This window comes from Amphiura filiformis, chromosome 19 (genome assembly GCF_039555335.1).
Source record: "Amphiura filiformis chromosome 19, Afil_fr2py, whole genome shotgun sequence".
NCBI lineage: Eukaryota > Metazoa > Echinodermata > Ophiuroidea > Amphilepidida > Amphiuridae > Amphiura > Amphiura filiformis.
In genome coordinates this window covers 10,944,706-10,963,956 of record NC_092646.1, presented here as the reverse complement: position 1 = coordinate 10,963,956, position 19,251 = coordinate 10,944,706, and the positions used below count along the sequence as shown (strand labels likewise).

Sequence of the window (19,251 nt, the reverse complement as noted above, 5' to 3'; positions counted from 1 at the left end):
CATAAACCAATGATCCTACAGAAATGCGACCACTGACGTTTTTGTTCCTTATGACCAGAGGAAAAGTTTGACATATCGCACGACTCTGTGGTATATTTGGTTAAAAAGATAGAGGGTTAAATGCACAAAGTAGAAAAAAGTGACTATATCTCATCAACCAATGATCCTACAGATATGCGACCACTGACTTTTTGTTCCTTATGACCAGTGGAAAAGTATGACATATCGCACGACTCTGTGGTATATTTGGTTAAAAATATAGAGGGCTAAATGCACAAAGTAGAAAAAAGTGACTATATCTCATAAACCAATGATCCTACAGAAATGCGACCACTGACTTTTTTGTTCCTTATGACCAGAGGAAAAGTTTGACATATCGCACGACTCTGTGGTATATTTGGTTAAAAAGATAGAGGTTAAATGCACAAAGTAGAAAAAGTGACTATATCTCGTTAACCAATGATCCTACAGATATGCGACCACTGACTTTTTTGTTCCTTATGACCAGAGGAAAAGTATGACATATCGCACGACTCTGTGGTATATTTGGTTAAAAAGATAGAGGGCTAAATGCACAAAGTAGAAAAAAGTGACTATATCTCATAAACCAATGATCCTACAGAAATGCGACCACTGACTTTTTTGTTCCTTATGACCAGAGGAAAAGTTTGACATATCGCACGACTCTGTGGTATATTTGGTTAAAAAGATAGAGGGTTAAATGCACAAAGTAGAAAAAGTGACTATATCTCGTTAACCAATGATCCTACAGATATGCGACCACTGACTTTTTTGTTCCTTATGACCAGAGGAAAAGTATGACATATCGCACGACTCTGTGGTATATTTGGTTAACAAGATAGAGGGTTAAATGCACAAAGTAGAAAAAAGTGACTATATCTCATCAACCAATGATCCTACAGAGATGTGACCACTGACTTTTTTGTTCTTTATGACCAGAGGAAAAGTTTGACATATCGCACGACTCTGTGGGATATTTGGTTAAAAAGATAGAGGGTTAAGTACACAAAGTACAAAAAAGGATGCAGCCAAAGATAGGAGCTTGTAGTCACCTGCTCCGCAGCCGACTGATGATTCCGCTTTGCCCCGTGTTCCACTTTGCCCCGATCTCCCCTACATATTCGTCTCAGGCTGAACTATTTAGCTACCGTTCACAAAAAATTCGACATTTTTGTAAGACGGGGGTGCAGGCCCTTTAAATATCCCTAAAATCCTTCACAGATACCTTATTTCAGATTAACTTCTTTAAAACAATAAAAACTTTACACATTCAAAGCTTTATATTCTTTTCAAAGTCCAGAATCAAGTCAAACATTTTTATAATCACTCTTCAAGGCAAACATTTTACTACAACCCCGTATAAAGAATTTATGACCGTCCCTGTCATTTTTTTTTCTAATGCATAATTCATTAGCCCGAAATGCAGACTCATTGAGCATTTTGTACTGTAAGAACTTCGTGGCAACATGGAAAACGTAGCCCAAATGTACTTGACAGAATGATTTGTCATGGCAATCCGGCCATTATTTCGCCCAATAGTCGTGTTTCATGTTCCAATTCGAATACATACTGCTTTCGGCAGAAAAATATTTTCCAGCCCCCCCCACCAAAGTATTTCTGAACACTCCTGTAGACGTAGACCTAAACCAATTTAGTTCGAAACTCGCAATGCGGCTCACTCACAACTCGCATTACCGCAACTCACAAAGCATTTATCATCATTCCTGCAGTCAAAGTCCGCGCCCTGAAAAAAACATCGAACCGGATAAGTTCGCGGATAACCAACAAGGAGTTGCCGAAATCCGCATGAAAACTGAAAGTTGATCAAAGAATTTGATGGCAGTACCAGAAGTTGGTCTATATGCGGAAGTTAGGAAACAGATTGGTGTCGTTCAGGTTGTGGTTTTGGTTGGGGACAGGTACGTATTTCGTGGTGTTTTTCAAGCTTTTAAGTTTTAACTTTTAAGCTTACTTCATTCGATCATACATGATACAGTATTTGGTTTCTGTCAGGCACTTGTTTACATTTTGAGAGCGTGCACTGCGTAAACACAGAAGTGGGGCACAGTGACATCGCCCCGATATCTTCATAGTAGAAATCGCCATGGTAGGTTGAATCCACAGCCACACATGGCTATTTTATTCGGACCTTATGAGATGCATATTATTAGCGAAGTGACCTGACTAAGTAGGTATCCCAGGCAAACCTTAGTTAACACATTTGCTAGTCAGCGAAAGTCGCCGAGACCGGGGCCCAAACACAATGCATATTTAGCCTACATAGAAATTTGAATTTTTTTCGAGAACAGGTCGGTGAAGGAAACCTACATAAATCTTCACTTGACCCAAATATATGATTTTTTATGGTGATAGTCAAGTCGCACATGGAATTTTAGAGGGATTTTGATAGCAGTTCCATTAAAAAAAGCTGCTATCGCCATGAGACTAAGATCTAGAAACACCCCTAAATGCCGTTTTGGGGAATTTTGCTAGCAAAATCTTTTTGATGAAAGTCAATCTTTGACAAGATGTAACTTTGTTACGGAAAGTGGTATGACAAAAATGTTTTCACTTGCTCTCTTTACTCAAGGGCTTTAATTTGATATGTAAAATGCTGCAGTTTGATGGCAAATTTGAATTCACCTAGCATACCTAGACTAAGGCTATGACAATAGACAGGGTAATTGATTTCTCGCTGTGTGAGCAAGCTTGTATACGACATTGCGGTCAATGGTTAATATACTGTCTCCACTTGAGTGAGTGCCGCTATAGCCTGCTGCGCGCTGTAGTCCATAGGCCTACAGGACCAACGCAATATAAAATTGAGAGTTTTGGTCAAATTTTGAGTTCAAAGCGCATGGCCAATTTTCAAAGCGCACGCTAACGACTATAATATCTGTTCAACACGTATTTTCAAGTGTATGAGACCACATCTGGTTTCTTGAGAAAAATTCATTTACGGAGATATTCATCATTTTCTAACTCAGTATCCGAAGATTTTCGTTTGATATCAAAATCGTGCATAGCAATTCACGTGTATCGATCCCGTGTATTCATTTTAATGTCTCTGCTGCACCAAATAATTATTAGCCAGGCGATGTCGGTGTGTGGGGTTCTGATTGGCTGATTCAATCGTCTGCCAATCATAACAACAGAGACGCGGGTCGCTGCACGGTCATCTGATCATTGGCCGATTACGGGTCAAATTTACTCAAAACGTTGGTCGGCGCAAACAAAGACATCCCCTCAGACACCCCCTGCCTATATAAACTGCCCGTTTTCGCTTCTGTATTTCACACCCAGCCCTCTGAATTTATACAATAACAGTGAAAAAAGGTGGCTTCAATTGGCCTGTCATTTCGCAAATGTTATATTTCGGCTTTTTCAAACTCAAATTTTACATAATATTAGTGCCAAAATGGTCCACCAAGTGGATTCAATTAGGTCTTCATTTTGCAAAAGTTTCTCATTTCGGAGGGGGGCATCCCCCCTCAGACACCCCCTCCCCTGTGTCGCACAACTTTATGGGTACAAGCAATAATTTATACAGGAAGTCAAAACTTGTCCACGAATGGCTTCAATTGGGCCGTCTTTTCGCAAATTTTAGGCTTTTTTTTATTTTACACAATAATAGTGACAAAATGGTCCACCAAATGGCTTCAATTGGGTCTTCATTTTTCAAAAGTTTCTCAATTCTGAGGGGGGCACACCCCCCTGTTTGTCGCGCAAGCGCTCCGGGATGCCCGCTTCACAGCCATTTCTTACATTTTTGAATTTGCAGGAGTGCCCCCCCCCTTTCTCGAAATCCTAGCTGGATCCGCCCCTGTCCACGTCAATCATAAGCACAGGACTGCCGTTCTTCTCTGAACTGAGTATTGTCCAAATAACAGTCCCAGAACAAATTCAAATATACTGACATGATCGTGTTCTGAGTCTGAACTGTTTCTCACCCGCTGTATATACTAGCGCACATCAAATAATTTCCCCGATCATGCTCGCATAAAAAATGACCTCTTCAGCATCTGTACAGTGCAAAGTTCCAATGTGTAACTGTAGTTATTATGGTAATGGCACATGCCCGGAGGATTACTCACTTCAAAGTATGCCCTCTCCTTTTGTGACCGCCATATTTCAAAAAGGCTTATTGAATTCTTGACATATGATGAACATTTGCACTTTTCTTTCCATTTATACTGTCATATTGTGAAGTACCAAATAGCGAAAGTGTTAATTACTTAAAGGGGCATAGCCCGATCACGAATAGCCTCATCCCCATAACCCCAGATTTTACTGGTATCAGAAGAAAGATATTTTTCTCATTCACCTTGTGAAATTTCAGGACTCAAAGATATTTAGTTTGAATGTTATGAATGAAAATGTGCACCTTTTGGTCGACCAACTGATTATACACAGTGTTCCTAAGAAGCTAGAAAATTACATTTTTAGCTCTCATATCAAAATGAATTGAAACACTGGCATGAAACTTCACAGATGGAAAATGGTGGTAAAGGTCATTCAATCAAGAAAAAAACTTTATATTGTTAAATCGGACCATGCCCCTTTAAATACCTTTGAAAAATATTTCTCGCGATGAGTCGATGACCCATGTTGATTTTGGCTAAGTAAGTTGTATTTTAACTCAAAAGGGTAGGTCATTCTTGACATTTTTCACATTTCTTGTCCGCCAATTTGACCTCTGAGCTTACTCTATAAATACAGCGGTACCGGTATTCCGAACTTCCTCTGTTAGCTTGATAATCATATGTTAGCTCCTGTCATATAAGCTAACCTTTAAGTGAATATCCAGACCTGTGATAATGCTGAATTACTCACTTAATCCCTCAGATTCCTTTTGAAACAGCTTCTGACAAAATGGTTGATTTGAACTTTATCCCAACAAACATAAAACATTAATGTTAGAAGAGGTTGCTAGAAAAACTTTCAATTTCGGGTTACAACATGTTTAAAAGTTGCAGCAAAACATTTTAAGCGAGCCCGTGTTGTTAATAGCTAGGCCTACATTATAGCCAGGATTTATTTGCGGGGGCCGCAGAATTTCCAAAATGTGGACTTTCAAGTAGTTCCACTAAAGGGAGCTCACCCGTTCCCTCTGAAAAGTGGATTTTTTTTGCAAATCTGTCATGAAAATGACCCCCCCTTTTCATCAGCTTACACCCAATGATCCCCCGAAATGGCTTCAAGGCCTTTGCTTTAACCAAGTTTCCAATTCTGAGGGGACACAGCCGGCTGCACGGCGCAGGACACAATGGTGCTTCGTAGCCATTCAAAAAGGTGTCGGCAAAAACTTCGAGTGTGCCCCCCTTCCCAAATTCCTGGATCCGCCACTGGGGCATAGAATTTCCAAAATGTGGACTTTCAAGTAGTTCCACTAAAGTGGGCTCACCCATTCCCTCTGAAAAGTGGATTTTTTGTTGTTGCAAATCTGTCACCCAATGACCCCCCCCCCCTTTTCATCAGCTTACACCCAATGATCCCCCCAAAATGGCTTTGGCCATTCAAAAGGTGTCAGCAAAACTTCGAGTGTGCCCCCCCGCACCAAATTCCTGGATCCGCCACTGTCTCTGAGAAGCAGTCAGTCACATACGTAGGCCTATGCGCGGTAAGCCAACATTAAGTGCGTCCATACCATGCGCATGAAACCATGGAGCCGTGTACGCGCAGGTGCGTGACTCGCCACTTACCGCGCGTGTTGGACACCGCTTGCATTTGACGCGTTGCTGTCATGACCTGACACATAAGGTTATTGACATCAACGGCCTAGCAACCGACCATTTTTTTGTTATTTACATAGTGATTGAATAGTTTTGCAAAAATGAACGTCAGATGGTTTAATGGCAATATGTACCCGATCAATGTACAAATAAATCAGAGCTGAAAGTGAAAGCATCTCGGAGCCTGCTTCTGGACAAGATTTAGGGACTTCCTTTTATTTATATAGATATGGGGCAGGCCAGGCCCTACTTTCAAAAGTACATTATTGTTAATCGTTTGGCACTTCACAATGTGACAGTAAAAGAAAGAAAAAATGCAAGTGTGTGTCGTCAGCGGCACATTTGATTTGTTCTTTGTGTGGTCTTTGCAATATCAATCTCTTGCACAAGCCATACCAAACGCTTGACCGTGTCTTTCACGCAGATTTGTGTTCAGACGTAATAGTTGCGTTTGCATCAGTGTCGATGACCCTGAATTGTAAACGGGTCATCCATAAAAACTTCGGAAAATTTCGATTTGAAAAGGTCTATTAAATCGGATTACAAACTTTTTTCTTTCACAGAACCCCCACCAAAGTTCACTCAGAAATCCATCGTAACTCAATTGAAGTAGACTTTCCTGACAAAGACAGCAAATACACATTCACATTGCCTGATGGGGTTGGCTTGAATCCCAAGTCATGTCAAGGACTACATTGGGTCAGCGGTGATGGGATTCATATGAGGCTGCAATTGGCTGGAGACTGCAAACATGATGCTGATGAGGGTATTGATGATGGAGGTAGTGGTTGCTCCTCTGTTGACGTGGAGATAAAAGCGTTGCGGCAGTCTGATGGTGCAATGTTCAGATGTGTGTCATGCAGTGGATCCTTGTTGGCTTCACCCAGGTATGGTTATGATCTGAATACACTATGAACCACAATAGCCTCATCCCAATGGCATAGTTTAGTAACCTCAATTAAACAATCATAGTGCAAAATTTGACCTCATATTTGCAGAGTATGAGCTTTTGTACCCAAATTTTTATAGGTCATTAAATGAATGTACAAATGTATTGGGGTCAATGAATTGTGCCCTGATAGATGAGCATGTTGTGGATCCTAGTGATATCGCAGATTTTCAGCCTCAGGGACGTACCCAGAAATTTTGGACCCTGTGTGTCCAGGGGCAAGAATAACCTGAAAATGCCCCAAATATGCTGATTTCACATGTTTTAGGCATAGCCCCCAGGTGTTCTTGCACACCCCCTTGTATGTACCCCTGATGCAAGTAGTAATCCAAGTTAAGAAAACTCTTCTATACTGGTGTGCAAAGTGAAGTCATATTTGTGTGAGGTTCATAATGATGATTTATGAGATCATTTTGTAAATTTTTGTTAACCCCATAGGTACCAGTACCACCTTTCTTACAGCGCATCTAATCTGAGTAACCAATCAAAATGGAGCTTTGACAGGGTCAGGATTTCGGCGAGAATCTGATAATTGATTCTCATAAACAGATTTGCATGAATCAAAGTTGATTCTCGCAAACTTAAGAAGTTGATTTGCAAGAATCAAATGATTCCTGCAAATTTATTCTGCAAGAATCAAGAATTTTTGTTTGTTTTTTTTGTTTTTTAAACGATTTATACAGCTATTTATTTTAATTATGTTTTCTGTAAACCAGTTTACTGATTGGCTCATGCATGACAATGACATACCCGGGGACATACCCCTGTTTGTATCCAATCAAAATCAAAATAGTGCTAGTTAGAGGCCATTAATAAAATGTTTCAGCTTCCTGCTTCTAGGCCTGGAAAAAATTTGGAATCCAAGAGACTCATTGCATGAAAATTTTGGAATTTACCATGGGAAATTTTGCTAAGAACAAAAAAAAATTGGAAATTTGCTGTGTAATTTAAAGGAAATGTGGCTTATCAAATTGGAAAAACTTAACAAATTGTTTCACATTTGCTGAATTCACAGATCCTTCTCAAGAGTTCTCCCACTTCCATCCGAAAACTGGAGAGAGATGTCCTCTGATTGGTGTTGCCATGGTAATGAGTATACAAGGTCACTAGGTCAAAGTTCATTGGCACCAAATGAAGCAGATTGTTTTGTGAGTGAATTATATCTGTCTGTTCATCCCGTAATTATGGATGCAAACTCGGTGATCATGAAAGCAGTTACAGCCAAAGACAAGGATGCTGGGACATCTACAAAGGTAAGAGAATCAGTATTCTGTTATCTTTGAATGAATATGTTCTAACTTCCCTTTTCGAGATATACAGATCTCTTTGTTATCCGACCGTGTGATCTTGATAAGAAAAGATTATGTTTTTAATACTTATACATGCAATACCTTAATTCAGTGTCCGAAATAAGGAAAATATGGAGGTTGTCCCGATGCTAAAAAAAAGCATAAATTCTGCTTGACTGCTTGTCCTCAAAACATTTTGGTTGTCCCAAAAATGTGTCATATTTTTGAGTGCAAAATTCGGTTTTCTGGAAAATCCGTAGCCACAAATTACTAAACCTGTGCAAGCTTCGAAATTCGCCATTCTGATCATGCGGATCTCAAGCACTGCCACCATTGGGTAACTCAGTGAAATGTGCCAGCAGTGTGGTCTATAGATCTCGCTTAAGGATACAAATTACAATCAAACATGAAGTCAAAAGTCAAAATTTAATGTCAAGTTTTATATTTCAGAAATCATGATTTTCGAGGTAAATAGTGGTTGTCCAGGGGATAAGTAGATAGATCAATATGGTTGTCCCGAGTGATTTTTGGACAAGAGGATAAGTGCTTACTTCGAACACTGCCTTAATTTCATGCTATGAAGCAAGGACATATCTATCCTACATACATTTTTGAACTTACACTAGAGACCGAAATTCTTTGTTTTGTAAATGTTAAATTCCGTGGTGTTTTTCATTTTATAAAAATAACCATAAAAATTTACCCACTCTAAGAAGTCTTATATTTTTTGTTTGGTGTTTTTAAAAGTACAAAGAGATTGCAATGTTGATGCATATTTTTGTTCATTGCAGAGATCACAAGTGCAGTGTTGTAGATGCAGACAGGTCCTTGGGGAAGCATTATATAAAGGTTTGTCTTACAAAATTGTGAAGATTTTCACTTTCCAGTAATAATAGACTTCAGGTAAATTAAGTAATTTTTGGCCAAACTCAAACATTCTGAACGCTAGTGAAACACACGCACAGATAGCGTGGTACAGAAGAAAGCATACGTGCCCCTTACATTGCGTACATGCTGAGTACGCTAAATGGACGCAACCCGCATGTTCCAGCTTGGCCAAGAAATACCCAATATACCTGTAGTGAACCTATGTGTCCTGCTCCCATGAAATGAGCATAAAGTCACAAGTTAGGAGTTTCGAGACGTTCCAACTGTTGAGTTGATGTTCTTTATTCAAAGACACCTATATAGCCAGTGGTATGTCCTTTGTGAATGGGGACATGATATGCTGTACTCTGTATTCAATGCTGTCCCCATTCAACTTGGAGCTTACAGAATGGCATAAAAACAAAACCAAATATTTTGATCTCATCATTTTAACAGCGAATCCATCTGATGATGCCAAGCAATGGAGTGCTATAGAAAATGTGCACCTGTACAAACACTGCATCCAAGTGAGCGATGTGAGGCAGGAGGGAGGAGGATTAGATGGCATTAGCTGCAATATATTTAGGTGAGTAAATACAGGATAGCCGTTAACCTCATGAGAACTACCTGCCGATTGGCCAAAATGAATATTGTGTCCAATTTTGAACCAATAGAAGGAGGGTATTAATAAGATCATCTGCAAATGCAAGTTTGATCATAAATAGTGTAAAGCCTAGTCATAATTGGCAATTGAAATGAGCATTTTAAGTTATCAACCTATCTGAAATGCTGTTAGATGACCAGTAATGTCCAATGGGTTATTATTCAGCCTATTTCGCGGTGTGTAAGTCTTAAATTCACCACTAAATTATAGCTTGTTAGAAATCAATTACAAAGGTCATTTTTAGACCAAAGATGTGAATTTTATCAACAAAAAAATTAAATTTGTTGATTTTGTAACAAAATTCATGGAAAAGGACTTCAGTTACAAAATTTGACTTTTGTGCAAATTTGACTTTTGTCGCCAGTTAGCATTATAAAGGATAGAGGTTGTGCATGAAATTACTGTTACTGATTGGCCCCAAACAAAGGATTTGAACCGGTGTCCTTCACTGTAATCATGATGCAGTGCAGTCCATTCAATCAAATGTTGTCATCAACCGATTTGATCGTAGTGCATTTGTTATGTGTATGAGACGAACTGTCACGGTAAATTGCAATCATGCTTTTGTTGAATGCATTTGAGTAGTACGCCATATTTACAGTATGATATGTCATATGCACAACCTCTATTAGGAATTACTGTTTCATTCAAATGGCAAAATCAAGATAATATTTTTTGTTAATTCCAAAAAATTTGCGCTGTATTTTTCTGGAATCAGGAGTAGAATAATAAATCATGCATGATGTCACTCATTAATACACAACCAATGTTATTACGCACACATCGCAACACACCGTAGAAAATCGGGCATTTGCATTGAATATGTTAAAAATATACATTGACCTTCAAATGCAGGTCAAAAGGTTAACTTGGATGTACCTATGCAGATTCAGTCTTCTAGATTCTAGAGATGAGTGTGACACAAAATTTGTTAGGAGGTTTCTTGTGGAATTTCCTGGTTGATGACTAATTTAATATCACCTTAAAAGTTTAAGTTAAGTCCTTCCCAAGCCTTTCGGCCCATTCGGCAGCGCCTATTTCCGTTTCATAACCCTAGGCCACATGTCTGCAAGCAGAAAAGCTACAGTAGGGGGTTAGTCCACTGGTAGCCATGTGTTTAACTTTCCCTACTCCATTCTTTCGATGCCGAACGCCTGGCAAGAAGGCAGTAGGTACCATTTTTAAAGCCTTTGGTATGGACCGGCGGGGATTCGAACCCGCGACCTCCCGATCGTGAGGCGGACGCTCTAACCACTAGACCACCACGCAGGTATCACCTTGGTCTCCTTCAATATCTACAGTTTAATGGTAATAAAATGAGTATTAAATCTGTTCATCTGGACTTACTATTTTTGATAGGGACAGTATCACGTCTCATCCAAGATGCATCATCAGGCTGACTGACCAGGTGCTGAACACACTTGATGGTATGACGTCACAGGAGAGTCGTTGGGGTAGTTTCCTGATTGCTGTGTCGTAGGTCCTTGAAAGGTTGTGGCAAAGTCCCCCTCCTCTGTTGTACGAAGGTTCCTCTCGCCGAACATGTATACTGTCGCTATCAAAACTTTAAGTCCAGATGAGCAGATTTAATACTCATTATGTTTATCTACATGTACCTACATGATTGAGAATATTCACAAATTTACAGTTTAATGGGCTATTATTCCATTAGAAATCCATCCATGCATTACACTCCCTATGGAATACATGACCTTAATCTTTCACACAGGGAGTGTGACTTTCAAATGGAGTTACGTGAATGGGTGACTCCATTTGAAATCTACACCTCCTGTGAGAGATTAAGGTCTTGTCTTCCAGAGGGGTGTTACCGTGTATGGATTTCAACTGGAATGGCCCAACATCACCTTGATCTATTGATTTGATTTCTTTTTCAGTAACTACAGTTTAGAGATGTTTCTTGCCAACCATTTTGCATCACTTTCCAAATCACAGATGAGCTTCAAGTTTATAGTGCAATCAACAGATGACAACAAGGCCGTCTTGTTAGTAAGTGGAGTTGGCAGGGTTGTTTGATTTAAATCACACCAATTTAAATCGCATGATTTTTTTTTCAACAAAATCATTGATTTAAATCAACTTTTTCATTTTTTACCATTTTTGACAAGCTAAGTTCATTTCTTCCTTAAATTGACTATTTTGCTTCATTTTTAACACTTGCTTCTTCAACTTGATACAATTACAATACCTCTATGATGACATTTTATCTATTGCTATAAATTCATCTTCAAAGTGCAGAATTCAACAGATTTTCCCCATAATTTTTGCCAAATTTTTTCTTTGAAATTTTCACATGTAAAAACACATTTTGAATTTTTGTAAATACCTGAGAAGATTGTGCATATGTCTAGCATTCCACTATCTACCACTGATAGCTATCATAGCACACTACTTCATGGGGTATAGCAGTTCTTGAAATAAATTTTTTTTTTTTTATTTAAATTTAAATCCAAAAAATCTGATTTAATTTTTTTTTTTAAATCATCAACCCTGGTAGTTGGATTCCTGAAAAGTACAACAATATTTTTATGCCTTCACCACGAGTCCATGAGGCATACTTTTTTTGCAATTACCGAATTCTGTGCTTCCGAAATCTGTGCTTCCGACTTCGTACCTCCGGATGCTGTATCTCATCACAAGTAGAGGCGCGGGTATGTAGTGTGTTGTATGGGTAGACCTAGTGTGTGATACTCACACACGCTTGCAGTACACGCTACTGAAAATGTAAAGTTGTGAAGTTTCGTTCATTTTATAAGTTTTTATGACTGTAATTTTTATTTAATAAAATAGTTTATAGTTATTCAGATAATATTTAACTGACTAATAATGAGAATAAACAATATGAATTTTTAGCTCAATTTGCAAGGCAAATTGACCTATTGTCATCGTACAGATTTGCAATGGTTTTTTACTTTCTCTTGCTACATCATTTGAGTAATGGAGCTGGTAATTTGAGGTGGCGATCTTTGCAAGTTTGTTCATGAAAGTTACTTATTTTGCTGGGAAAAAATGGACAGGAAGTATGCTTTTTCGAGCAATTTGTCACAAAAAATTGTGCAGTTTCACAAGAATAATCTCATTCCTAGATTACTTACATGCTACACCAGGTTTAACCTTGGTGTTTTAAGCAATATAAGTCATCTGTTACATGTTTACATTTGAGCTTTGCCAATGATGTTACTGTGTTTTATGGAGGTTTAGATTTGGGGCATGTGTATTTTTGCAGAGACCTCTCAGATATTTTTGAGGATAGTTTTACATAGTAATTATTTTTTATGTGAGATTGTAAAATTCTAAAGCTCTTAAATATTAGACTTGTTTCAAGTCCTTTGGCGTCCATAGTTAGTGAATGTAAAATTCATGGAAGCTTTGCCACATCTTCCAAAATTTCTATTACTTTCCAAAGTTTTGAAGTTATCTATTCTTTCAAGATATTTATTTACCATCATAACTTTGTGAAAATCTATTTGACATTTGAATTACTAGATTGTGGACTTTCTTATCATACTTTACCCCAGGCATACTGTGCACTACAGGGGTAGTGTTTAAGCAAAATACACACCATGCCCACAAGGTATACTTCATCATAAGAGCATGAACAGAGAAAAAATAAGGAGAAAGACTTGATCAAGGCTATTAAATATGCATAAACCACTAAAACCTAATGTCAACAGTAGAGTGTTTGTTCTTGACAAGGACAAAGTAATCAGGGTTGCCAAGCTCATGGTTTGGTAGCCTAATTGGGTAACTTTTGAAGATTTTCCCTGAGACTTCCAACAATTTCCTGTCCCACAGAAACAGATGGTTAAGAAAAAAAATGGGTGGCTTTTCAGCAATGCAGGTGCAATTTGGATGTCTTGAAGCCTACATTTATTTAACTAATTAACAGACACAGATAAATTTGGGGTAAAGTTAGTAATTGGAATCCTTGAGAGCGTTCACGTGGTAGATTTCCCCCCAAGTTTTTGTCCGAGAGCCGCTTTGCTCAAGCAAAAATTCCTCTGTGTGGACATGCCTAAAGACAAATATTTATTACTGCTAATATTCCTGTCAGTTTATACCTGAAGATATTTGGTGCCCATTCATTTATTTATTATTCATTAACAATTTATATGCAGAATAACCTCAGCACCTTGCCTCCCTCCTGAGCAGTGGCATTGGGAGCTAGGGGGAAAGTTGCATCCCCAACACAGAAATTTCCAGTGATGAAAATGGGGATATTCATTAACAATTTATATGCAGAATAACCTCAGCACCTTGCCTCCCTCCTGAGCAGTGGCATTGGGAGCTAGGGGGAAAGTTGCATCCCCAACACAGAAATTTCCAGTGATGAAAATGGGGATGGGGATCAGAGTATGTCATTAAAATGACTGAAAAAGGTCAAAAATTGACAAATGGGGACAGAGTTTGGCTTTACTCCCGCACACTAAAATGCTGGCTATGCTGTTGTTCCTAAGGCCACCTTTGTTTCAGATGGACATTTTATTGTGAAAGGACCTATATGTCATTGCACAAGAAATACAATTAGCCCCTGAATTAAAAGTATTTAATTATTTTTGTAATCACTCAAAAGCATTTTGTGAGAATTTTACAATTGAACTAAGTGCTATTCAATTTTTATAGGCGTTTTTATTTTACATGTAAAGTCTATGGGGGTGATGATTAGAAATGGACAGCAATATTGAAAAACCCTCATTTTGGGCCATTTTAGTCACTAAAATGACCATAAAAAAGAATAGCACTTAGTTCGGCTGTAAAATTCACACACAATGCTACCTTAGTGAGTACAAACATAATTAAATACATTTCATTCGGGGGCTATAGCAAAAAAAAAAAAAATTCCTATACCTTAAAGCCTTAATATACGATCTTATAATATGAAATTGGTTAATTTTTTTCAAACCTGATTTTTTTTTTGCATATTTGTAATGTTTACACTTGTCCCAACTTGCACCTAAATGGAATCGGCCAAATTTGTTGTCTTTGAAGGTCAACAGAGCAAAGTTCGACATATTATCATAATTTTAAAAATTATGATAATATGTCCTCCAGGCTTCCAGATAAGCGGGCGCTCGGGCGCTTTTTACCCCATGGTTCTGATGTTATTGCGCCTGGTTGAGCTATAAAAACAAGCACCCAGGCGCTGAAGAAATTCAGTATTGAGCGCCTGGTGTGAGTGGAAAACGCAACAAAAATTCCCCACATGTTGTTTTCTAAATCCAGGTTTCATAAAACTGGGCTCAAAACTTGCATTATGCACATCATTTTCGAAGCAACTGAACCCCTGAAATACCAAATTATGGCCTAATTTACTTCAATAATTAATAAAGTGCACAGTAATACTGCTTTGAGAGTGAAGTTTTTGACAGCAAAACAGCCGTGATATCGAAAAAATTCAGGCGAGATCCCTGGCTGCCATATTGTTTGTTTTGGTTGGCAACACCAGACAATAGAGGGCAGTATTTAAAATTATTATTTGCCAACGGGGGCAGGCGGTAAATATTAGGTAATTATACTAATTTGATTGAAATAAAAAAAAAATAGAAAAAGAAAGAAAAGAAAGAAAAAAAGAAAAGAAAAAAAAAAGAAAAAAAAAAAAAAAAGAAAAAAAAAAGAATGGAAAAACACTGAGTAATTACCATAAATGATATCAGTATCAATGTATCAAGTTTGTACTTTTGTAGTCTAGTAATGTAGTAGTAGTAAGGGACTTGGGGTGGGGTGGGATTTGGGGGGGGTGTAGCAGTACTTACATGTAACATATTATAGTGTAGTTAACACTTAACAAGTAATAAAGCTGTTTAATATTGAATTTTAAGAGTAGCTCCTGGTTGTGTCAAAGTAGCTCCTGGTTCCTTGGTAAAATTGAATGACCAGGAGCTACTTTTTTTATAAAGTAGCTCCTGGTTTATGCCCGCTTATCTGGAAGCCTGATGTCCTCCCAGAGAACTGCATGTTAAATGGTCAAAATAACTAGTGAGGTTTCTTTCACTTTACCTCGTTATTTCAACTTAAAACGGACAGCAACCCTCCCCGGCAGTTATTACTAATATTATTTCAACATTTTGAATAAAGAATAACAAAATTAAAATTTGACGGAAATCGTACATTAAGTCTTTAATGGTTATGGAACAAAGGTGGAGGGCCCTGTTGCACATAAATGACCTTTATATACATGTACATTATGCCACGTAAAATTAAAATTTTGTTTCACATCCCCACCATGAGAAGTGGATCTAATGTAACACCAAGATACTTGAATTCATTTGTATGATCAAGCATGTCATATTGTTGAACTTGGTAAGAATGTGAGATGCACCAAATACTATATTATTTAGTTTTATTGTTAATGTTGAGAGTTAACTCGTTTTTATAAAACCAACTAGCAATATTCTTGACATAAATAAATAAAGAAATGTTATAAACACAATTAAATACCAGTATATTAAAAAAAACCAATTTGATATATTCAACGGTTATACATATATCTGAACATTATATTTACGTCAAATTTCAAATAACAATTGAGCTACAGCACCCTTGGTGCTCTTGTTGTTTTTACTGTCCTCTACACGGTGTCATAGACAACAGGCAGGTCCAGAAATGTAATGTGCAAAATCTGCAAAAATGAAACCACTAACTTACAGCCTACACAGTATTGCAACAGTAATAATTATGAACTTGTGTTTTATTTCAGCTATGGTTGCTAAGTTATGACACCATGTTGCTATGCAGCAGGTCCTCTGCAGTTAGTTCTTGTTGGAAGCCATTCCATGGGGATGAAGAGGATGAGAGAGATGACAGGGATGATAATGATGGTGTTCAGTACTTCAGGATAGCAAAGATCTTGTATCATCATCGCAAGGATGAATCATTTACAAGGTAATTGGTTATGAGACCTACCTGCTGATTGGTTACAAGAAGACTAGTATGATTTATTGAGCCAATCAGCAACACGGTAAGAATGGTGGTAGGACTGAAGAAGCATAACCCCATGAGTAGTACCTGCTGATTGGTGACAAGTAGACTTATGATTTATTGAACCAATCAGCAGCACGGTAAGAATGGTGGTAGGGCTAAATTGGCCCCCATGAGTACTACCTGCTGATTGGTTACAAGTAGACTTATGATTTATTGAACCAATCAGCAGCACGGTAAGAATGGTGGTAGGGCTAAATTGGCCCCCATGAGTACTACCTGCTGATTGGTTACAAGTAGACTTACGATTTATTGAGCCAATCAGCAGCACGGTAAGAATGGTGGTAGAACTGAAGAAGCATAACTCCATGATTACTACCTGCTGATTGGTTTCAAGAAGTATTAACAAATTCTGCTAACCTAAATTAGCATATTTTACCTGCACATGTGAAGCAGGATTCATCCTACCAAATAACCCTGGAGCAAAGGAGGTGTCCTATTACTAAAACCAATCATCACACCAAAACATAAACAAATCATCTCCGAGTTTGATTGACAGGAGACGTCAGTGACAAACTCATATTGTTAATTCCAACTTTTATTTGGACCTACGTTTAACACAATTTTTCATTCTTTTATGCTATAGTTTACTACAGGAGTGGAACCGAGACTTTGGGGTGGAGACTGTGCGACTTCCAACCCACAGCTGCATGGAACTCTTGTTGCTATTGACAACAAGTACCCAGAATACACCAGTGTCTCTAAGAACCATGGAAGGATTCAAGGTATGATTCAACTCTTAATGGACTAATCCGTTTCATATCCACACCCACACTGCGTCGTTGGGCAGGAAAAACTATGTGCTTTTGGCCCCTGAACATGTTTAAACAAAACTGCCAACAGGTTACATAGGAGGTTTTGCTTTAAACATGTTCAGGGGCAAATGACACATAGGTGTCCAACCAAATTTAAAAAATAAGTCCACATTAACCATTCATCTGTACAAAGTGGAAAAGATGTGGATGATTTTGGAATTATTTTTTCATTTTAGCCAAAATTGCATGAAATTCAACAGAATTGTATAACTTCAATAGTTTTCAACTAGAATTGGTCATAAAACTGGTAAAAATTTCCAGCTGGATTTGAAGATAATAGGTGCAATTGAAAATGAGATGGCAGTGTCATTTTTAAGGGGTGTGGGGATTTTAAATGGAATTGCCAATTTGCAATTTTTTAAAGTAAAAATCCTTTTGGTTTATGTTACTATGCTTGTGTACATTCCTAGATTAGACGAAAGAATACCAACTTGGCCATGTTTGTGTACAAGTTGGTGGATATACCATAGCATTACTCACGGTGCAATTCTGAGTTGGTTCAATCCATAAATGTTAGTCACACATTATGCAACAAGCACTGGCCCCAGAAGTCAACAACTCTGACACCCACAGTCACTTAAACAATTACACGAGTGTAATGTTGTAATTGTAATGCATGCAATCATGCATGTATAATGATGTATTTCCCAATTTTTTACCCACATGTACAGGTTGGGTATCTAAGGATGACCACAGATGCCAATCAGACCTGAAGTAGGGTCATCAGACGTGATGACCTGAGCTAGATGAGTTGAGGATGATCTGACTAGTCTTGAAGCTCACATGGTAGATGAAAGTGGCAAGTGCTACGTATATGCAGACCTTAGACAGAAGTGGTGATGTTCATTGAAGATTATTTTTGACCCGTTTGAGAGAAATGGGAATAATGTTGAACACTTCAATTGTGAAAATTTGGCATTGTGCAAAGGAATTTTATTTGCTGTAGTTTGATTGCACATTTTTCATCAAATTACTATAGACGAATCCAACGAGCCAAGTCATGGTCAGGATTTGGTCGGCCATCTTTGGTTTCCTTCTAGCACCAACCTGGTGTTTTGAGCCCGATTGACAGTAATAAAAGCCGCCTAACACCTAGAGAAGATGCAAGAGCGAGGAGGGTTAATAGAATAATATATACAATAGAGGTAATCCTGTCGCATCTATTCACACATAGTCCTTTTGTTCATCCATTTGTACATCTATGAATAGATGCGACGGGATTACCTGCGGAATTATCTCTATTGTATTATTCTATTAACCCTCCTCGAGTTTCTCTAGGTGTAAGGCGGCTTTTATTTGCACAACTGTTGAACTGTATTGTGTTGTAAACTTCATTCTTTTGTGTACCTGTGTTTTCGCGGAAGGTGTAAAACGGGTGATGGAATGCAGTTTAAAATTTCCGCCAAGGCCGAATCATTTCACATTTTGGATGCATTGTAGCCGACGGGGACCCAACTAAAGGCTGCTAGTCAGGTGTAGGAATGCGTGTATTTGGATTCGTCTATAGGCTAAAAAAATAATGCTATGTCTCAAAGCCCATGGCAGTTTTTATTAAAGATTTTTATTTTTTTTAAAGATTCTTTTTAATCTTAATTTTGAATTAAGATGTCATTTTCAAGTGTTCAAAGTTAAAGTACACTGCATAAAATTATGGTTGATTTACACAATTTAAGTACAAATATCAATTGTTTTATACCGTACCTAAACAAATGGAGTATCGAATCCAGTAACTTTTTTCCCCAAATTTGTCACAGAATTTCATGATTTTACGGCAAAAAACTAAAAAAAGGGAAATAAAAAACTTTTTTTTCAGTGCAAATCATGTATCTCTGCCCATAGGGAAAAATAGCCAATTCTTGCGGGATTGCACGGAAAAAAGTTCTGTGCAAATCGCTTGTCCCTGCCCATGATCATGCTG

The 19,251-nt window shown here is 38.0% G+C and overlaps 1 protein-coding gene across 1 annotated transcript; it reads left to right on the top strand.

Annotated features, from left to right (window-relative positions):
• The first annotated feature begins 1,807 nt into the window (after positions 1-1,807).
• LOC140140908 (E3 ubiquitin-protein ligase E3D-like) lies at positions 1,808-18,388 on the top strand. Its single transcript, XM_072162662.1, has 9 exons — positions 1,808-1,940; positions 6,317-6,640; positions 7,718-7,955; positions 8,783-8,840; positions 9,315-9,444; positions 11,418-11,529; positions 16,238-16,422; positions 17,105-17,243; positions 18,005-18,388. The coding sequence occupies exons 1-9, from the start codon at positions 1,858-1,860 to the stop codon at positions 18,044-18,046; spliced, it is 1,311 nt and encodes a 436-aa protein (XP_072018763.1). The 5' UTR covers positions 1,808-1,857; the 3' UTR covers positions 18,047-18,388.
• The last annotated feature ends 863 nt before the right edge of the window (positions 18,389-19,251 follow it).

What these genes read in the sequence shown, in the direction of transcription:
- LOC140140908 (XM_072162662.1), top strand. Translation starts at nt 1,858, where the DNA reads ATGGCAGTACCAGAAGTTGGTCTATATGCGGAAGTTAGGAAACAGATT. An exon ending in GTGGTTTTGGTTGGGGACAG is followed by an intron (nt 1,941 to 6,316) that starts GTACGTATTTCG and finishes TTTCTTTCACAG; the next exon opens with AACCCCCACCAAAGTTCACT. An exon ending in GAACCATGGAAGGATTCAAG is followed by an intron (nt 17,244 to 18,004) that starts GTATGATTCAAC and finishes CCACATGTACAG; the next exon opens with GTTGGGTATCTAAGGATGAC.